Source organism: Choristoneura fumiferana, chromosome 26 (genome assembly GCF_025370935.1).
Source record: "Choristoneura fumiferana chromosome 26, NRCan_CFum_1, whole genome shotgun sequence".
Lineage (NCBI taxonomy): Eukaryota > Metazoa > Arthropoda > Insecta > Lepidoptera > Tortricidae > Choristoneura > Choristoneura fumiferana.
In genome coordinates this window covers 7,730,485-7,752,316 of record NC_133497.1, presented here as the reverse complement: position 1 = coordinate 7,752,316, position 21,832 = coordinate 7,730,485, and the positions used below count along the sequence as shown (strand labels likewise).

General features: G+C 39.8%; 3 protein-coding genes across 3 annotated transcripts; 1 reads left to right on the top strand and 2 right to left on the bottom strand.

Annotated features, from left to right (window-relative positions):
- Positions 1–186: 186 nt before the first annotated feature.
- Positions 187–7,370, bottom strand: VhaAC45 (Vacuolar H[+] ATPase AC45 accessory subunit). Its single transcript, XM_074107689.1, has 3 exons — positions 6,416–7,370; positions 4,716–4,861; positions 187–2,607 (listed from the first exon to the last, which is right to left on the bottom strand). Exons 1-3 carry the CDS (start codon positions 7,227–7,229, stop codon positions 2,386–2,388), a joined length of 1,182 nt encoding a protein of 393 aa, XP_073963790.1. The 5' UTR covers positions 7,230–7,370; the 3' UTR covers positions 187–2,385.
- Positions 7,371–7,944: 574 nt separating this feature from the next.
- Positions 7,945–15,586, top strand: LOC141442638 (uncharacterized). Its single transcript, XM_074107663.1, has 6 exons — positions 7,945–8,580; positions 8,954–9,103; positions 9,748–9,903; positions 11,547–11,695; positions 13,105–13,285; positions 14,627–15,586. Exons 1-6 carry the CDS (start codon positions 8,046–8,048, stop codon positions 14,815–14,817), a joined length of 1,362 nt encoding a protein of 453 aa, XP_073963764.1. The 5' UTR covers positions 7,945–8,045; the 3' UTR covers positions 14,818–15,586.
- Positions 15,587–15,676: 90 nt separating this feature from the next.
- On the bottom strand, positions 15,677–20,298 carry Fancd2. Its single transcript, XM_074107661.1, has one exon. It carries the CDS (start codon positions 20,191–20,193, stop codon positions 16,189–16,191), a length of 4,005 nt encoding a protein of 1,334 aa, XP_073963762.1. The 5' UTR covers positions 20,194–20,298; the 3' UTR covers positions 15,677–16,188.
- Between the last annotated feature and the right edge of the window lie 1,534 nt (positions 20,299–21,832).

Here is a 21,832-nt window from a genome sequence, read left to right as displayed (position 1 = left end):
GTAAATTTGCTGGCTCCTCGCGTCTCATACTACCCGACTCAATGTTCAGGGTCCATGACAAAGAATTTCAAATATATTCATCAGGCATTTATTTAACTAGATTATACTTTAACAGCACGTCACATACTCGTACGATATAAAATATACTTACATTAGGAACACTGTTAACTAAAAAAAAAAACTAAATAAAATCTGTCTCACAATTTAATATTCCTCAAAAAACAAAACAATATACAGAAAATACTGAAATTATTTACAGAAAAAAAATCAAAAATGATTCCGTTACACTTACAACTCTACGGCGACCTTTAGGTTATGGGCCCTGTTCTCAAGCTAACGCATATGACGCGTTATAATGAGACACTAATCTCACTATAACACTAAACGCGTCACATTCGGACTAAGGCATATAACATAGATAGACTCCAAAAGCTTCACAGGCTTTTTAAAAACAAAAAAATCACAACTCAATTTTTATATGGAATGAATTGGCACTAACATGGAGGGCACTCATTGTTCAAACAATCGACGTTATTTTAATACTATACTCAGAAGCTCTGCATTATTGTAATCGTTGTTGAAATAAACTTTCAGACTTGGTGATATTTAAGGCCTTTTACAACTGACAAACCCGTTCTGTAGGCTGACGTATATCCAACATCAAGGAACTCTAATACTAGTTCTTACAAGAGAAATCGTACACCTAAACTACCGCTGAATGTATTCAAAAAGTAGAAATCAAATGCGCAACTTTCCAAGTAATTAGGTAACACCTTTTTGAGGTAAAGTGGCAACAATTTGGTATGGATTTTTTTTATCTATCTTTCATCGTTACTATGAATGTGAGTAAGATGGAATCACAGACAAACGAAACTAAACTTTTTTTTCTTATAGGAGAGTAAAATGACACTACGTTTTATTCTCTTTATGGTATGAAGGGGCTATTGCAGACAATTCAAGCTACGCTTAGTAACACAGTTGCAATAGCTACTCCCTGCCGAGAATATACAAATAAGCTTAGCATTATCCATAGACAACATTTTTATGTTTAGTTTAATCTGTGGCTTTATCTTTGACATATGTCATTTACAATAAATTGAGGTTATCTGTGGACAGAACGGGTTATGCATACTTTAAACAGTCATTTCCTGTCTGCGGTGTACTTTACTAATTCATGCACCTTCTAATATATCTAGGAAGCGTTAACCATTTACATGTCATAGTATTACACCTACATAATTATATTATCTGAAGACCGTAGGCACATGATCGGTTAATAAGCTACTGTCACAGTGCTGGCAGAGGTCTAACACTTGCTCATGAATTTATGCCCTTTTGATTTGTCTTTAAATCGTACCAGGCCCAAAGCCGTAAGCTGTCCCAAAGTGGGGTACTTGGCATTTAGTGTACGCCAGTTAATCGTCGACGTCATAAATTTTGAAATGAAATTGGGTTCAGTTAACTTACGACCTAATAATGCATGCTCCGATATAACGTGTATACGTGTAGTTAGTAAGCTAGTACTAGATATCTAGTGACTGCCTAGCTAACTTAGATACAATCACCAGCAGTGTGACAATAGCTTAAACATTATAATACTAAAAGTTAGTTTCATATAAAATCTATGAAACAAAAATGTATTCACAAGTTACAATATACTTCGTTCTGTGCATTGTATACTCTAGCATGTGGAATTCAACAAGATTATTCAATATATACTAGTTTTTACATGGTTAAAATTAATATCGATTAAACGAAAAACAGATTTAAGTCTATAGATACCGCAAACAATGTCAAATGCAGTTTCAATTTGTATTTATATAGCTTTATAATTATACAGTTAGCATTACTGAACTACATTTCGAATATATTTAAGCATTAGAAATATTTATTGTTTTACCACTAAGTTTCTGAATAGAGGCACCAATTTTTTTTAAATATATATTTTATAGGAACACTGGCTGGCTCCAGTGAATTTAATGCCGATTCGATTTTTAAATTGAGTGAGGCCAGCCGTTATGATCGTTAACGATTTAATAAATAGGTTGGTTTACTTCTTTTGAGCTCTAAAGAGGTTCTATACTTAATTCTTTACTCTATGGTGTGAAACATTCAGATGAGGGCAGAAAACAAGAATGTATTATATTTGTACAAAACTGCAGTAAGTTCACAAGTTGGCAGATAGTTTCATAGTAAAATTGAGCCTTGCTTTCTAGAGTTTAAAAATAAGTAGTATTATATATAAATTACAGGACTAAACAGTCAGCAGGTAAAGCCGAACTATCTATACCAGCAGCTTGACCTCATTAAATCCATTTAGTTGGAAAATGCAACAATATGCTTGCTTTGGTTTTTTCAATACCCTCACCTGAAATGCCTCTAGACTTACTCTGACGCATTGATGGTAATAGTCTTGCCCTTCGGGTCATCAAAGCGATCCATGGTACGGATGTCCATCATCATCATGACTCCGTAAGCCATGATGAGGAGCAGCACAAATGTCACGAAGATGCCAGCCCAGATGGGCGCAGAGAAGAAGCCGACGCAGTTGAACGAGTCACCGAAGACTCGAGTGGATGTGTTGCCAGCCTCGAAGAATGGTTGTATCTAGAAAAAAAGATGGATTTAACATTTTTCTTGGCCAGATATCATAATTAGCTTTTGGTGGTGACTTCATCCGAACAAAGATAAAGTCAAGGTCTAATAAGCTAAATTGAAAATACAAACTGAAACATAGATGCACAGAAAAACCAGAAAGAGACCAGCGCTGGGAATCGAACCCAGATCCTCAGCGCCCACTACTGGACAGTAGTACAGACACGAATTTCTCCTATGCACCACATATCTCAGCTTGTTTGTTTCTTATTTAGTCACTTAAGCAGTGACACTAGCGACATCTATGCTTTTAGCACTCCATTGGAACTAACCGCTCACCTGGACAAGAGATGTTGGTTAGTTCCAATGGAGTGCTGAAAGTTTCTCGATGAGGGGAGAGAAATTAGTGCCTGTACTACTGTCCAGTGGTGGTGTAGCGGTATAGCACGCAGCACGGAATGCTGAGGACCTGGGTTCGATTCCCAGCGCTGGTCTCTTTTTCTGGTTTTACTGTGCATCTATGTTCAGTTTGTATTTTCGAAATGGATTTTACGTCATGACCGCAAAAGTAACAAAAATTTGGAGTTGAAATAAAAAAATACAAAAAGACTCCAAAAACCAATCTTAGTCTAAAAAGCTTTTAATTCTGATTTTCTCTATTGTGTGAGTGCTTAGGGCCTAGATGCGGTTTGCACGGAGCAGGTAGCCTATTGAAAAGTAGTAGGAGCAGCGCTAACTGCGCGCGTACGCGATTTTACCTGCGCCCGCGCCCGCAGACATGCGCCTGCTCTGTGCACCCGCACCAGCTAGAGTAGCTCCCATAAAATAATATAGGACAGAAATAGTTAAGTATTACTCCTTACAGTACGATTATCTCCACTTTGTTTGACAATCGGCAATTCTACAATGACTGAAATGAAGATTTGGTCATGTTTTGTTTGTTTAGACAAGGTAACAAGCTTGATAGTATAAAACTAAACAAACAGTAATTTGTCGTAATTTGATTGTATTACCTTTAGGATTTAAACCGAGGTCCGAGACATCCCAAGTGTCAAAGTGGAAATAATCGTAGTGTTGGCGGTTTTTGAAACTTGCAGGCATAAACAATCTTGACAGGTCTTTTTTATTGAAAAACGGTAACTATTACTTATAATATCAAAAGCATGTAAATGATCATATGCCCTTGCTCCATACTTAATGTTATAAATGCGAAAGTGTGTTTGTGAGTTTGTCCGTCTTTCACGCCGTAACGGAGCGACGGATCGACGTGATTTTTGGCATAGAAATAGTTTATGGGCCCGAGAGTGACATAGGCTACTACTTTTTATCCAGGAAAAATGCACAGTTCCCGAGGGAACAGCGCGCGATAACCGAATTCCACGCGGGCAAAAGCTAGTATTTTAAATATTTTTTTAGTATTAAATCACTTGAGAAACGTAATTTTAAAAAAAGAACTTAAGAAGTGGCTGTTACTCAAGTGTTTTTTAGTCTTGGCGAAAACTTTTCTGTACAGCACTAACCGCGGGCTAAAGCTAGTTGTTACATTTGCTATAATTTATTTTTCAATAGAAAGACACATCAAGATTGCTTTACCTTCTTTCTAATGCTAGAAACGAAGTCTAAATTCCGTTTTCTTTTTATTCAACTATCATTTGCATATATTCAACTATCACAAGACTAAAGTCCAAGATATATCGCGGAAAATAAGAAGGCAAAAATGGAAATGGGCAGGTCACATACTGAGAGGGAAAGAAAAATGGAGCAAAATAGTTATGCAATGGTACCCGAGAAATGGGAAAAGAAAAAGGGGAAGACCACAACAAAGGTGGGATGACGATATCAGACAGGTCGCAGGAATATCATGGAGTAGATTGGAGGAGGCCTTTGCCACCTGGCAAACGGACATGCAAAAAATAAGCAAACGAGATATCTATGAATAAAAGAGAAGGAAAGAAGTGATGAAATACATATATACATTCTTGTAATGTTACATGCTGTCCGATTAAAGGCTTATAATATAATAATATAAAAAATCATTTGCGATACTACCATTATTCCTCACATCACAAGTTATAAAGAAATTATGGAATAAATCTCTCATTTATTTTTATTTTATTTACCTTCATGTCTCTGAAGACAACGGTATGGTTAACATTACCGAAGGTGACATTCTCTGCACACCGGTAGCTGAAGCCGAGGATGGCGTTCACCTCCTGATTGGGCATCAGTACGTCCACACCTGACATGATGTTCACAGTCACCGAATCTGTAATGGCACACAGTTATGGTTTAATCCAGGGCTTTCGAAACTGTATGCTGCGGCCCCCGGTGGGTGCCCTAGTACTCAAGGGCGCTGTATGTAGGGTTGCCATACGTCAAGATTTGACCAGACATGTCTGGAATTTTTGACCGTTTGTGGATTCCGGCCGGACTTACCAAGTGTCCAGATTTTTAGAAAAAAATGAAACATTTGTTTTCAAGTTACATTTATTGCACCGTTTTTTATGAGTGAAATGATAAATTAAGTAGTAACTAATCATCAACAAAATTAATAATACTTCTTTCAAAGCAATTTAACATAGGATAAATTACAGCTAAAGAGATTTCAATAATAAATAGCGAGCAGCTAGCATAGAACTGCATAATCTCTGTTACAAGAAATGTCAGGATTTTTCATTTTTTCATATGGCAACCCTAGCCGTGTGGGGCTCTTATTACCCCGGAAACTTAGGCAATATAATCTAGGCTATGCCCCCTAGCTGCAAGGGCGCCACCGTGACGAAAAACTAAGCCTATTATTGCGCCACACACTGAAAAAGTCTACTGTCCGTTCATTTCTCATGGTAAATGTTGTTGCATGCCTGTCATTGAGGTACGGGCTAGGCGAGTTACTATTAATCTTAAGTGGTAAATGTAATTGCTCTGTATTTTGTTGGTGTGTCTATTAAATAAATAAATAAAAGTTTGGTAAACTCTGGTTTAGTCAGCTAGTGTCTTTAAGAACTTAATGAGCCAGTTTTCAATACAACAATGGCAATGATTGATTAAACTGAGTTATTTAGTGGAGGTTCTGATTTTTTACAAGCTTTTATTTAACTTGCAATGTAAGTATTGTATATTACATGACATGTTCTTGTGTGCGTAACCTAAACTGGTGGCACTACCTATACAGGTCAAATCTTGCAAGTTAAATTTGACCCATCTCCAGTAGCCAGATTGACTTAAAATTTGGCATACTTATGTAAATTTGGTGACAATACAATAATCTGGTAGTGAGATCCTGGTGGTGGTCCAGCCAGGATCATACCCACTGGAAGCAACTCAACTGTTAATGGAATTGGCTTGAAATTTAGTGCAGATATGTTAGCTTAGATGACAATGCAAGTACAATCAACAAAAAATACAGTCAGCCAAAAAGCTATAATACCAAAAATGAAATCAGCAATTTTCCACAAAAACTTTGAATATAAATGAAATAAATGTCAGCAATTGTTAATATATCTAATGTTAAAAAGTCAACGGTCAAAATATCAGAAGTAGGTTAGGTTAAGTTGAATATTTTGACCATAGATGTTTCAATTTTCGATATTCAGATACGTGTCCAGTTCCACAGGGTCAATTTAGTCAAGTTTGTACTGTATTATAATTATATTAATAAAACGCTATGGATGTAATTACATTTCACCAATAAAACTCAAGGCCTTATTTAGTTTTTAGCCGTGTCAATTGACATGCAAATTCTGACGACCTACCAATCAATATTACAAGTAAAATAAACACAAGTTTTTAAACATACAGTATTAGTATGATGTGTACTTACTAAAAAGCCAGTAGCCAGATTCTTGCGTAAAATGGAGCACCAGTTTGGTGTCACCAAACGTAAGTGTAGAGTCTTGCACAGTTTCATTAAATTCAGTAGTGCCAACTCCGTTAGTTAAGACGATCATGGGGGCAGTACCATTGTGAAGCATGATCTCACTCACAGCGAGGGCCAGACCATCGAACGAGTACGATCTAGTGCTTTTCTCGTCGGCTTGACGACGGACGCGGGAATGCGTCACCGGAACCGTCCATGAAGGGAAGTGAGCGGTGTAAATGGCTACGACCTTGTTGTAACGTTCCTGCAGCTTCGTGAACATGTCCTCCATGAAGTCATTGTGGCGACGGAGCAGATCAGACCTAGACTCGCTCTCTTTCGCGTCCTTCAGATTGATGAAGAGGAATTTACCGCTCTCAGGCTCGATTTCAGCCGACAGACCATTCTCGGTCAACTTCACGTGATCGACCTTCTCAGGGTCTGCCAGCTTGTTGAGCGCTTGCAATGCGTTTTCGACTGATGGCAAATACGCAGAGTCTCTGACGTTAGCGCGGAGGAACGGGAAAGATGTCTCGCCGTCGGCATTTTTACGTGAAAAATCTTCCACTGACAACGTTTCTTCGATGAATATAACAGTGAACGGGTCTCCGGAAAGCTCCTCCTTCAGAATCGCACTGAATTCTTGAGGCTCCACTGTGTACAAGGGACTGGATTTCAAGGAAGTTTTCGAGAGATCCCCCCATAGGTACACTGGCACTTCTGTCGCGAAACTTACCACACTAAGGGTTAACAACGTGAACACTACGCTAAACGCCATTTTGACTGGCTTATTACTAATGCTAGTGGACGTTTGCGGACTAAAAGTAAGTATTTAGCCCAAAATTGTCATAAAACGACAGAAAATGGGCGATGACGATAGACCATCGGTCATGTGAAAAGTGATCATATGATTAGTTTGACGCTTGTCTATGGTTAGCCGATAATACCAGAGTAATCATTTTATTTAACCAAAAACTCCTTACAGAATAAAATGTTCGAAACAAAATGTTCCAAAATCCGAAAAGTACATGGTAAAATAAATCGAAACTATTAGTATTGTTTGAAAAATAATAAAATTTTCTTAAATCTGTAATGTTCATAAAATACATTTAATTTTTTTCCCATTCCGCCAGATAAAAACTTCCATTGATTTTGGGTAAATTGTGCTGCTAAACCATAAGCACGCCTAAATGTTTTGAAATATTGTTTGTGATGAAAACCGGCAAAGACAAAATTTTACAGCCTATTGAACATCACGTGCAATCAAAGAAGAAATATGTTTAAAAGGATTATTACTGAATTGTGCTGACATATTTTAAGAATTTTAATTGTTTTGTTATAGCTTCAATGCGCATGATTAGATTTAAGTACATGATTAAATTTTTTATTTACGCGAATAAATAAAAACTATTTGCTAATTTTTAATAATAGGCACTGGTTACTTATATTCCATTATTTCTGGATGCTTATATGTATAAAGTACTCTGTGCTCGTGCTTTTCATCTCATATTTAGCAAGATGGCTGAAATTGCGTGAAACGTGAAAAAGTGTCGGTTACGTTCAAATTGTATCGGATTTGAATTCAACACTAACCATGATGCACGTCATCTGCTTAATTTTCGTCTTTTGTTTGCATAAATCTGCTGCCAACCGCTTCTCAATGCCTGTGTTGGTAGTGGACGGCGAGCATGTTCTTTACGGCATAAACGTTCCTGAGAACCCGTTCCACAAGATGTCCCCGATGACATTTTCAGAAATATTGCGTAACGCCATCCAACGCAGCGAGCGAATCCTTTTATTCATAGAAGACCATTTCAGCGTCGAAGATGTGTCTACCAAGGACAAGCTAGGCACACCGTACTATTATCTACACCAAGGTGTTTTTGACCATAAGGCTATGTACATTCCGAGCGTGGTCGAACCATTCCGAACTATTAAGCACATGTTCCCGCCACAAGAGTCCAATGTGTTTTATCTGAGTAATACTTTGAAGTCCTTTGATAGCAACTTCAAGTATTACTACATATTTTTCCAAGACCAAGGATTTAATGAGACGCGAGTCGAGAAGTTGCGAAGGCATGACAAGATTATGAGAACAGTGTGTCTGACAGTGCGACAGCTTTCTCCTGGTAAGTGATAGAAGACTGCGTCAGTTCAGTGCAACAAATTAGGTCTACACGTATTATATATATAGTCTACTACTATGAAACCTTAGCTTTAGGGAACCTTGAGTAAGATCCATGTGAATAACCATTATTACACCTCAACACCTTTCGTGTCCCGCTTATGCAAGCAGATCTGCCCAAGATTTCCAGGAAGGTACGCCTCCTAAAGGGAGCATAGAGGTTTTAAAAGGGTGGTACTTTGGCTAGTTCTATCCCGAATGTTCTATCTAAAAAATCTCCCATTAGGAATTAAAATTCTCGGTGATGATTAGGTACCTATCTACCAGCACTTTCCAAGAACAAATGGAGCTTTCTTTCCAGCATTGTCTCTCCGCAGGTCCCGTGGTAGCCTTCTACACGGGCAAAGCCAACCCGATGCTGCAGATGGGCAACATAGCATATTTCCCGCAGCAGCTCCCGCCAGTGGCGCCCCCGCCGCCCGTCAACCTCATGATCGTCACCGACGGCGCGCTCTTCCGGCTATCCGGTACGCCCATAGCGGATCCGATTTAGTCCGGACACGATTTTCCGCTGCAGCTGTAGTCGGTGGCCCATAACAGGTGGCACGGTCCACTGCTTTATTCCTGTATTCTGCTTTGTTCTGTATTGCTTTATTGCTGCTGGTCCATTGCTGCATTAATCGCTAGTCGCTAGCCGTCACGCCAATGCTTAAGTATAACAGTTAGTTAGATCAAGTTCCCAGAATCGATTTCCTAGTAGCAAAATTGCCATTCGCATGCTTTTTTTCCCTACTATGTTTATGGACACAGTGTCGATCGGAGCTCCTACTTTTGTGTAGTATTGGCCCTTCGGGCCGATGCAAACTTGACATGACCTAAACCTAAGGTTACCTAGGGTTAAATGTTTCTGTGTGTGTTGTGAAAATAAGATTCAGTAAAAAAGCATATTGGGAAAAAGCATTTGGGATGGCATTTTGATACTAGGAAATAACGATTCTGGGAAATTGATCTAACAAACCCGCGCCGCGACAGAGTCAAGCGACCGAGACGAGACCGCGACCGGAGACCGCGACAGCGACACGTGTCTCGGTCGACACGAGACACCACTGGTCAGGGGCCGCGGGGCCCTTTTCATACGAACTCGTAATAGTACATTGTGTCTTGGTGGCAGGAGTGTACTCGACGGCGGGCGCGCGGCGCACCCTGCAGACGGCGCCGACGGTGGCCGAGCAAGTGATGTCGCGCCGGCGGCTCATGACGCGTATGCTGTACAGCGACTTCGAGCTGGAGTTTGACTTCCTATACCGCCGCGACGGATGGACGCTGGGTATTGCTTGCTTCTTTTGAGATCACTAGCAGCGTCACAACAGCCATATGAAAAAATGAAATGTCTCGACAAAAAACCTGCTCCTCCTGACATTTCTTGTATCAGATTTGGCGTAGTTTGAACGACGCACTTGAGTTAAGCAAAAAAAGTAACTGATATCTCTTTAGCTGACGTTCATCGTCTATTTTAAATTTGGTTTAAGAAAATATTGTTGGTTTTGTTGATTAGTTATCTACTTAAATTTATCATTTTATTCGTTAGAACAGTTGTAAACTTTGTGATTTAAGTATCATGAAAATATACCTAGTTTATTATTTTGATTGAATGAGGTACTTAATTTCTAAAAATCCGGACATTTGCCCAGTCCGGCCGTAATCCTGACAGTGTCAATGTGACATGTCTAAAAATCCGGACATTTGCCCAGTCCGGCCGTAATCCTGACAGTGTCAAAAATCCTGACATGTCAGGACAAATCATGACACATACCTATGCCATAGCAACCCTACTCGCGAGCCAATGTTTGATGGTTTGCCGCGCGAAGTCAATACTGCCCTCATACGGAAAAAAGATCTGCCATTTCTTTCCAATAGCAGATGTGTCTTTTTCCCGTATGACGGCAGAATAGCACAGTGTAAGAAAATTCTTCCTTAGACTTTGTTAATAGGCAGCACAGCCCCCCCTGCGCGAAGTAATACGAAATTCGAAGTAAGTACCTACCTACGTATCATACCGTGTGCTATACTTGGTTTTATTTATTTATTATTAAAAATGTTAAACAAAACAACGTGGTTTTTTTTTATTCGACTGGTTGGCAAACGAGCAAGTGGGTCTCCTAATGGTGAGAGATCACCACCGCCCATAAACAACTGCAACACCAGGGGTATTGCAGATGCGTTGCCAACCTAGAGGCATAAGATGGGATACCTCAAGTGCCAGTAATTTCACCGGCTGTCTTACTCTCCACGCCGAAACACAACAGTGCAAGCACTGTTGCTTCACGGCAGGATTAGCGAGCAAGATGGTGGTAGCAATCCGGGCGGACTTTGCACAAGGTCCTACCACCTTAAATATTACTGGTGTCTTAAATATTGAAATTCCCCCATTAAACTATCTAAACATTTACATTTCTGTATTGAAGTACTAGTCTAGTTTGTATTAGGTAGGTACTTGGCTATGTACCTAAAATATGTAAAATCCTTAAATGTACCACCCTGGCAGCTGAAGTTTGTTTACATTTAGTTAAATGCAGGTGCAGATTTAGTGTTTGCAGGTGGTAGGACCTTGTGCAAGATCCGCCCGGATTGCTACCACAATCTTGCTCGCTAATCCTGCCGTGAAGCAGCAGTGCTTGCACTGTTGTGTTTCGGCGTGGAGAGTAAGACAGCCGGTGAAATAACTGGCACTTGAGGTATTCCATCTTAGGCCTCTAGGTTGGCAACGCATCTGCAATACCCTGGTGTTGCAGTTGTCTATGGGCGGTGGTGATCTCTTACCATCAGGAGACCCACTTGCTCGTTTGCCATCCAGTCGAATAAAAAAAAAATTTTGTTAAATACCTATCCAAACCAAGTATAGGAACTCGGCGCGTTTAATAAATATCTCCTTGCCGAGTATCTTGGGCAAGTCTTGGCTTTCCTTTCCAGACACAGTGTCCCTCCTGGAGGGCGGCGAAGAGGTCGGCCGCACCAGGATGGACGCGGGCGCGCCGTGGGGCGTGTCCTACTACTGCGCGGCGCCCCTCGTCATCGTCAACACGCGGGACCAGAGCGCTGTCATTGTCAGCACCTACCAGGTGGAATATACTGTCACAGTATATATATATATATATGCTAAAGCAGTAGGGAAGCTACGAACAAATCGATCGAAACGATAAACGAACACACACAGACGCGCGCTCTACACGGCCTCTAGTAGTCGCCGCGATGGGTTGTTTCAATGAGGGCTGTCGTTTTTTGTCTTTCTAGATGGCGCCACTGTTGCGTGAGGTTTTTAAGTGTGGCTTTCAAAGTTTGTTATTACGGGCGTGAAAACAAAGTTTAGATTAAAATCATATTTAATACACCTTAAAACCGTACCATAAAAATATCGAGCAACTACAATGTTACGTAGTCCCGTTTTGTTCGGAAAAAAAGGGAGGACAAAAGTTTTCGAAAGACAAAACTGTCTCAAAACACAGACATTCATTGCCCCGTAAGGCATAATTGTCATAATTAATTTCAAGTAATGCATAATATTCACAAAATTATTCTAATTATAAATAAACTGACGTAGCTCACCCAAAAACTATGCGATTTGACTTTTCGGAGACCTCACGCTACACTAGCGCCTCTAGCGGCGAATTTATACGCGATAGCCCTCATTGCGTGCACCCCAGACAATCTGCGATATTAAAAACTATGCCTAGGAAATATTGTACAGTGTATAGCTACTTGAACACGGATTCTTCAAAACCGGGCCTTTAATTTTTTAAACTCCCCGCTGATGTTGAAAGGTAAGAATGATTTACTATTAACTACTAAATAAAATTATTTTTCTTTTAAATAAAACGTTTGGTTGTTTTGTTGATAGGTAGGTAGGTAGGTAGGTTTGAACCGAATATACAAATATACATACAATACACACAATTGCAAGTTAAATAAAAGCTTGTAATGAAAGGCCTAATAAGCTGAGATACAGCGCGAACAAAACATTTTTTTTTTCAATTTTACTAAAAATAAGTGGCCAACCCTAACGCTCCATTGGAGCGTAGGTATTTATCTCAAAAAATATCCCTAGTTTCCATAATGCTTTAGCTTATATATCGTCACTACTTTTAAAAAAACTCGTAGCTCAAAATAGATATTTTTTCTGAGTGAACTTTATAGACATTACATCAAGGTTCAATTTTGTTGACATATTGATTTTAGATACGAGATTTTTTCAAAGTAGTGACGATTATACTGTGATACCTACTGTTAAACGGATACCTATATATACAGGACAGCTCATTTAGATCGGTCAGTATGGGAAAGTCTGAAAGTATAAGGCATACGAAGATTTGTTCTTAGGAACCAATGTCATCGATTTTATTAAAACACGGCATCTCGCGGAAAATTTGCAAAAATGACAGAGCAATATAGGCCACCATTTTTAAAATCCAAAAGCAAGTGAGTGGTTAACAGGAAAAAATGTATTCATACATTTAAAAAATGTGTCGTTTAGATCGAGCCGCTCCTGTCAAAAAAGTTCGGGCACGAGTTCCGGCGCCAAGACGACGAGGATCCCGAAGCGCCGGCTCCGGAGCCAGAGCCGGCCCCGGACGCCGGTGGGGACGCTCCGCCTCCGGCTGAGGGCGGCGATGCCGTGCCTGACGCCGGCGGCGGCTCGGCCAACGATAGTGATGGTGACCCTTGTTTTTATTCAGTACCTACCCTTTTGTTTATTGCGAGTGCTGCCTTCTGGCCGAAAGACGTCGTGTTCCGGCGGTTCCGGTGCACCATGCCGCAGTCACAGTGTAAGAAAATGTACAGTGGTTAATGTTCTTTGTCTGAGCGCGAAATGCCGACAATCGGCTAGACACTGGAAATGTATCAGGGTTGTCACAAAAAAGTAATATGCAAGTACGTTCCTATAATAAGGTATGTATAAATTAATGTGGGTATATTTATGTACCTGCATTCATTACAGCCAGTTCTTAGACTTTGCTGCAGTTGAATGCGACGTCGGGGACGGTGACTCAACGGTTTTAAATATTTTTAATTAGAAATATGTATGTTAGTCTGTAAGGTATTTATTGTAATTTGCAGGTGGTAGGACCTTGTGCAAGGTCCGCCCGGATTGCTACCAACATCTTGCTCGCTAATCCTGCCGTGAAGCAGCAGTGCTTGCACTGTTGTGTTTCGGCGTGGAGAGTAAGACAGCCGGTGAAATTACTGGCACTTGAGGAATCCCATCTTAGGCCTCACTTACCATCAGGAGACCTACTTGCTCGTTTGCCATCCAATCGAATTAAAAAAAAAGTTTTTATGGTATGGGCCAAGTTGCCTGAAATAAATGAATTTATTTATTTAGGGGCTGTTTCGCCATCCATTGATTAGTGTTAACTGACGGTTAAATGTGATGCCGTCTCTATTTATTTTGTTCGAATAGACGGAGACGGCATCACATTTAACCGTCGGTTAACGCTAATCAATGGATGGTGAAACAGCCCCTTAGTGTAAGTTTTCGGTTACAAAATACGTCTCTATCGCGTTCGCGTTAAAATCTCTATTTCCAGAATTTCCTTGCTCACCCGCGACCTTGCGATAGCTAAGCTTATGCAAAATATGCGCGTTCATGCAGTTTCCCCGCTAGACACACAAATCACACAAACCCATCTATCACACACAAACTGACGCGTTTCAACACGAACGCGTTTCGAAACGTCATTTTTGTAAACCCAAAACCGTTTTTCACAGTCTAACCGTTGTAGCATGGTGTACGGTTGTGCCACTCTGAAGATGAGCTCTGGTTGAGTTCGAAACGCGTCAGTGTAGTGTGGTGGTGGTGATAGATGGGTTTGTGTTATTTGTGTGTGTTCTTACAGTGTGGAGGTGGAGGAACTGCATGAACACGCATATTTTGCATAAGCTTAGCTATCGTAAGGTCGCGGGTGAGCAAAGAAATTCTTTTAGTTTCGTTTTTTTTTAAACTAGTGACGATTCATTGGGTTGAAAACTTAACCAAACATTTCTCCCCGTTCCAGCCAAGACCGGCTTCTCGGAGACTAAGAATTGCCAGCCCTACTTCAACGCCCACATCCTCGCCGGGCTGATGGTGGCCGCCCTCGTGCTTACCATAACCATGTACGGGGTGGTCACCATGTTCAACTGTCACACTAACAGCCGGTTCGAGGATCCCAACTCGAAGCCGCTGGTCATTGTCGCCCAGTTGTAGAACTACCCCAGCGGCCATATTCTGTCTGTACCCTTAGGTAAGTTTTCGGTCAGAAAATACCTACGTCTCGATCGCGTTCGCGTTTAAATCTCAATTTGTATGGAAACACGAACATCGCAAACGTTCCGCTGGAGGCGCTGTTCGTGTTTGCATACAAATTGAGATTTTAACGCGAACGCGATCGCGACGTATTTTGTAACTGAAAACTTACACTAAGGGCACTGAAAGTGCATCGACTTTGGGCTGCAAACCATCAAACGTTGGCTGACGCGGTAGCCGCGCATTATGGATGTCGCCGGCCGACCGTAAAATCCGCCAGATCACGAAATTCCTATTATTATAATTATAATGTGAAAAATGCATAGATAGGCGTTATATACCTAAAACTTCAAGGTTGGTCTAGGATTTTAATGTGATTTTAATTTTGTCCGTGTCAGGGCCGGGTTTAGATAGAGGTCTGGAGGCCTTGGGGCAACAAAAGAGTGGAGCAAACTATTTTCCAATATATAGGTAAACGGTAGAACAGCGAAAAAAATATTGAACTTATCTTTACTCGTTGGAATTTGAAAAAAAAATCGGAAGACTATTGCGGGGGCCCCGCTTTTGTGGAGGCCCCGGGGCTGTAGCCCCCAATGTCCTTCCCTAAATCCGGCCCTGGTCCGTGTAATCCAGCAGAAAAGTTATGTTTATGTATATGTTAGGTGATTCAGCCTTTTGTTTTAAGTTTATGCATAAGAGGAGTGATTAAATATATTTTGTTTTTTACTACTGTTGTATTATTTGAGATTTTCCTTCGTTTGATAAAATAAAAGGCGGCGGCTAGTACGAGACTAGAGGCTCAGAACCATTATTTAATTTACAATAGAACTAACAACCATGTATACAACACATTCCAAAACGAAACATTAGTTGATTGGAGCTTGGAGCGTTACATTTTTTTTCTAGTGAAATTTACGATGTTAGCTTTGAACATGAAACTACCATGGGACTCGAGCGTGTCTCATGAGTATGTTTAGTGAAAGAAACCCGGATAACTCACGTCTTAAATCGAGTTTAGCGCGACATGTTTCGAGCTAATTCGTAACCCTTCCTCTCGGAGCAACGCGACTCGGTGGCTGCTGCAACACGCGTACTGCGCGCCACCGCTCTACCGCGCAACTACCCGACGAAACCCGGTTTCGTAAATATAATGATGTTAGCTTTGTAACTAACCCATATAGCTCATTATGGTTATAGGGAAGACGCGAAGCATTACTAGCTTGAAGCGGCCAAAAGAGAAGCGCAAAGTAATGCATCTTGAACTATGTTTCTGGATTCTGGCAGTTACTTAATTTAAACATCATTTGTAACAACAGCATTTAATGATAGTACTTAAATAATATCACTGACACTATTGACATCATCATCATCAGCATCACTCTCATCATTCGGCAGCTGGTCGTCGCAATCCTCGATCGACTCCTCACCCTGACTCGCCTGTGTGGCAATCACCTCACCATGTATGCTCTTATTCTTCAAATTACCCATCCAGAAAGCTTCAGAGCAATTATTAGCCACCAACACAGCTTTCACTTTATATATTAAAGTTTCTAACGTCTGTCTCATGTAGGGTACTTTACTCATTAACGCCATGTCGTTTTTCAAACGCGCATGACAGCATAAAGACTGCAGAAATCTTGTTGATTGCTGCAGAATCTTTAGTACCTCCAAGACTTCTTGGGTGCGTGTTTTTAGATTCAGTTCTAAAATGGGTACACCTTGAGATATGAAGAGCTTTAAGATTGGCAGCGATTTTTTAAAGAAAGCCGACAGATTGTTCCTTGAATCCAAAGTTTTGGCGACGTCCGACATGTATTTCAGAGCTGTGGCTACGTCTTTCCATACTTCTAAGTGCTCTGCGTTCGTAAGTTTTTGGCTCAAACGCGTTTTAGCCGCATCGTGGACGGCTGTGCCTAAGTTCCTGTATAGAATAGGAAAGTTGCTTTTGTTGATGCATTTGAATGAATCCAGTATGTCGTTTCTACCTTTCAAACTTTGGATGTCGTTTGTCAGTTGTAGCGCTAGGTTTTTCAAGGATATGATTTCGTTGTTTATGAAATATATTTGGAATAGTCTTTCCACGGTTTGGTTGAAGAGCAAGCCTTTCTCGTTGGCGCCTTCGACAGTTTTCCATTGCCGAGCAAGGAAGCTATGCGCCATATCTCTAAGGATCTTCAAAACAATTCCGCTATGGGAATATTCTTGTATGGTTTTCATCAGTTCTATCAAAGACACAGCAGTAGATAATTGTAGACAGTTTTTTTCGTGTTTCTGTAGATATTTAGCAACAGCTAGCAACAAGTCTTTGAGTGACACCAGTTGAGGATTCTCTTTTGAAGCGATGGTTCGCAAGGACACTTTCAATAAGGCCATATGGTGGTTCCTGAATCCGATCCATTTGAAATACGTATTTAAGAAGTTGTATAAATATTCTAGGCATGTCAAGTAATCTCCAAAATCGGCAGGGTATAAGGTCTGGCTGTCGCTCTGAGAATCGTCTTTCGTATGGTCTTCTATATAAGATGATACGGATTCTAAATGTGTCATTACTTTAGGTAGCACTTCGTTGACTGATTTCGCATATACCTCGGCTTTTTTGGCATCGTAGGCGACATTGTCTTCTGGCTTGGTCAGGAACGTCATTTTCTTTATTTTCGAAATCAAAGCTTTCTCCAGATTGCTATTTAAGCTATTCAGTAAGTATTTCAGGGATTTGATGTTCAAATTCGTCATGTTATTGTCAGAGGATAGTTCATTATTTAGCAGATTTAGGAGATTTATACTCAACTCTCTAAGAGGTAATCTCTGAATGGCTTCAAGTCTGTTTTTAATAGGATTATTGTTGTTCTGTGTCACTTGAGTTTTAGCTGTTTCTGGCAGTATGGTGTCATTAGGAGCTTGTTTTTTCTGTGCTTTCTGTTTAGGAGCTTGGGGTTTGGCAACTCTTTTCTCCATTTGATTCCCAGTATAAATACCAATATTAAATGTACATACAGGCGGTTTGTAAGCAATATTGGATTTCAATAACACATTTGATATCAGGATTTCCATTTCTTGTACTTGGTGAGCTCTGCTCAGTATTTTAGATTTTAAACTCTCATCATTTTGTAGAGCAAAGGCGTTTAGTAGTTCTCGGAACCAATTTATGCAGTGGGTCAAACAGTCTAGGATACCACTCACAGCATTATTATCCATATCTTCGATCAGGTCAAGGTCAAATTCCGGCATAACAATTGGACATCCCAGCAAAGCATCTATTGATGTCAGATCTCCTTCATGTTGTTTTGAGTGCAAAGTTTGTACCAGTTGAAAGAGGGGTGACAAGATACCGATGTTAACTTCTTTTGTTTGCAATGTCAGGCCTGCAATGTTTATGGCAATGACCTCATCCATTTCTCCTTCTGTGTTGAGACAGTATTGCATTGTCAACTTTAAGCCACTTATTCTGCTTTTCTCAATGCTATCAACAATGAAGTTCTGCTGTAAGTCATTGGTGACTGCATCAGTCAGCCAGGCCAAAAAGTTTTTGTTTAAACATGGAGCTGCTGACACAACTGCAGATAGTTCATCATAGAATAACGCTGTCATATCAGGAAAATGAGCTGTGCTCCGACTGATCAGTTCTATAATCTGAGCAGCTTCACGAAGATCACCCTCAGCAAGATGATTGACAGAGCTGAAACTGACATCATCTGGTAATTCTATAGTTTCTTCATCATCGTTTTTAGCAGCGAGGTACTTTATGGCATGCACTCCAGATAAAATACCATGGATTTTAACTTTCAATCTGGATGTACCAAGCTGTTTTCTTATAATCATGTGCATGTCATCTCTTATGACAGAATTCTCGTAGCTGTAAGCCAGTCCACAGACAATGTTTACAACAGCTTTGATTTCACTTAAGGTCATCCTATCCGTCTGGTCTAGAAGAGTTAGCATTTGTAGACTTTGAGGTTTCAGCAGGCTCATGTCTTTGTCAGCGACATTGTTCAGTATTACCAAAGTATTCATAAGGCACTCTTTGCTGCAAAGACCTAGATGCAGTAACTCCGCCACAATGGTCTGACGGTCATGCAGTTCTGAGAACATCAACAAGTAAATATGTGAAGCAAATGACACCACCAAAGGCTCGGAAACCACCCTCATTAGAGCATTAGTAAGAGCAATCAAGCTTTTAAAATGGTCTTTCAAAATTGGTTTGTAGTTTTCAAACGCTTCATCTAACAGTGATTCTTTTAGTATGTTTAACTTTATTTGCTTTTTTATCAAAGTCTCAACTTGACGCTGCTTCTCTTCAGATGTTGAGTAAATAACTAGGAGTATGATGAAGTCTAAAGGTTTATGATCAGTTTCTATTTTACAGTTTGAGACTACTTTAAGCCAAGCATTGGATATAATTTTTGAGGCTACTATGGAGTTTCTCATGGCAGATGCAGTTAGAACTTGGCTGGTTGCTATTTCTTGGGGCGATGCTAGAGAAGAGGGCCACCCCAGACTGTCGCGTAATCCTTGAACAATATCAGTGCAAGCATTCTCGCTGGTCCGCCCTGATAATAGTAGAAATTTAACAAAATTGGGGTAGTATATGCATTTTGGCAGACTCTTTACTATGTTCATTGCCTTTTGCTGTATTTGTTCATGTTGCGTGTCCGACAAGCATAAATATGAGAAGCAGTCCAGTATGGCAGGAATTAGGTCACAATCTTCACGCAAAATCCGGCTCAGTTCCACTACAATATTCTCATGTTCCTGATCTCCTACAATGTCTGGGATCGCTGTAATGACTTCGAGTTTAACAGTTTTGTCTGTAGCTATATCTAGTAAAGTTATCAAACTAGAAGACATCTTCTCTGAATCAACAATATGATCGAGTGAAGAGAAACATTTTAGTATCTTTTGTATCCATGGACCATATTTGTCTGCCGCTGCGAAATCTATGGCTTTGTTAAACACATAATTCATCATCTTTTTTTGCAACGCCGGGATGCTGAGCAGTATTTTAACCACACTATGACTAAGAAGCTGGCCCTCGGAATTGTCATCACAAATTTTCACTATATTCGGGAACAAATAGTGCTGCAACACTTTCTCGTCTTTACATTCGTCTTCGAAATCAGAGAACAGTTCTGTTAGGTTACGCGGATAGTGGTAATGCCGGTCGAGGTTTTTCTGCAGATTTCTGATGATTTGGATGGTTTCTTGCGACGCTAAGCACTTCTCCGGTGGATGTTTCAAAGTTAACCCGCTGTCTTCTAAGCATTTGTGTAAATAGTTCTCGGATATGCACGGTTTCTTGCTCCGATTGCCGATTTCATCACTAGTTCGTTTCAGGCTCATCTTACGATGACTACGCGACTTCTTTCACTACTCTTTAGTTTAATTGTCGTTAGCAAAGTTCACATAAACAAAGCCCGCCTTTTAAATTTTTTGATTATTTTTACTTTTCGCTGTCAAGCAAGTCAAGTCAAAACTTGTCAAGTCTATTCAAGTCACCCTTTTTACGTGACATTCCTCATCGATGTTTCGTTAAATACTTTGATTTAAATATTATTGCATTATTTTGAAATATTATACTTTAAGATAGATAATAGCATCTAAATCTAAATTAATATTACCATTTTTCAAGTGAATCGTTCGTCGAATTAAAGCAGAGAAGTTTGCGTGCTGCTATCTATTGACGAGTAGCAGAACTTACAGCGACCTTAATGAGGGCTATCGCGAATGAATTCGCCACTAGAGGCGCTAGTGTAGCGTGAGGTCTCCAAAATGTCAAATCTCATAGTTTTTGAGTGAGCTACGCGGGTTTATTATTAATTAGAATAATTTTGTGAATATTTTGTAATATCTGAAATTAATTATGGCAAATATGCGTTCCGGGGCAATGAATGTGTGTTTTGGGACAGTTTTGTCTTTCGGAAACCTTTGTCCTCCCTTTTTTCCGAACAAAACGGGGACTATGCAACACTGTGGCATGCTCGATATTTTTATGGTACGGTTTTAAGGTGTAAAATATGATTTTAATCTAAATTTTGTTTTCACGCCCGTAATAACAGACTTTGAAAGCCATACTTAAAAACCTCACGCAACAGTGCGCCATCTAGTGAGACAAAAAACGATAGCCTCATTATACTGCTTATTTGAAGGCTGTTTGATCGTCAGTGCGTAAAGAAACCTCGAGATGCTATGAATTTTATTTTTTGACATCTATTCAAAAATATATGCATGCAGTCACATTAATTTTACACCTCAAGATGACAAGTTATCAACAAATTAATTGACCATTATTTTTAAAGCATGAACTCGAGAACTTTAACGATACGCACACATGAATGATTTTTATGATTTTTGAGAAAGAGAAATGTATATATTATTGCAGGGTTTCCGAATTATGAACGCAATATGTTTGCCGCTATCAGCCAAGCATTAAGTGACAAGACCTCAGTCAGTTTGCCGGGAACTACGGGTGGCACGACGTATCTAAAATAAATAAATTAAAAACCATAGATATAAGAAATAATTAAAACCTTTATTTAACTTAAAACTGAATTCCTTTCAAATAAATAACCGGCAAGAGCATATCGGCCATTTGAAGTATTGAATTAAGCTATTGCTCCATAATAAATCAATAACAATTGTAGCCTAACCCACCCTTTTCCTTAATAAACACCAGACACTTAACGGATAGTGGCAAATATATTGCCGTCTTCATTTTTTTAAATTATCAAATAACAATTTTTTTCTTTAAACTTTATATCGCCAATCTTGTCTCTGAAAGTAGAGAATTGTGACTATCGATAAATCCAGCAAACAAAATTTTATTTACAAACATTTTTGTTCAATTGTAAGGAATAGTTAAAAATCTAAGTTTCAGGCCTAAGAATCATCATTTAACATGGGTTGGAATAACGTTTATCTGCTATTCTTTTTTTCGTAAATTGGTACGAGTATGTTCTCTTATGCGAACCAAAGTTATATT

Coding starts and splice junctions, on each gene's coding strand:
- VhaAC45 (XM_074107689.1), bottom strand. CDS start 7,229: ATGGCGTTTAGCGTAGTGTTCACGTTGTTAACCCTTAGTGTGGTAAGT. Junction 4,862..6,415: donor ATCTGGCTACTGGCTTTTTA/GTAAGTACACAT, acceptor GTGCCATTACAG/ATTCGGTGACTGTGAACATC. Junction 2,608..4,715: donor TTGTCTTCAGAGACATGAAG/GTAAATAAAATA, acceptor CTTTTTTTCTAG/ATACAACCATTCTTCGAGGC.
- LOC141442638 (XM_074107663.1), top strand. CDS start 8,046: ATGATGCACGTCATCTGCTTAATTTTCGTCTTTTGTTTGCATAAATCT. Junction 8,581..8,953: donor AGTGCGACAGCTTTCTCCTG/GTAAGTGATAGA, acceptor GTCTCTCCGCAG/GTCCCGTGGTAGCCTTCTAC. Junction 9,904..11,546: donor CCGCGACGGATGGACGCTGG/GTATTGCTTGCT, acceptor TTTCCTTTCCAG/ACACAGTGTCCCTCCTGGAG.
- Fancd2 (XM_074107661.1), bottom strand. CDS start 20,193: ATGAGCCTGAAACGAACTAGTGATGAAATCGGCAATCGGAGCAAGAAA.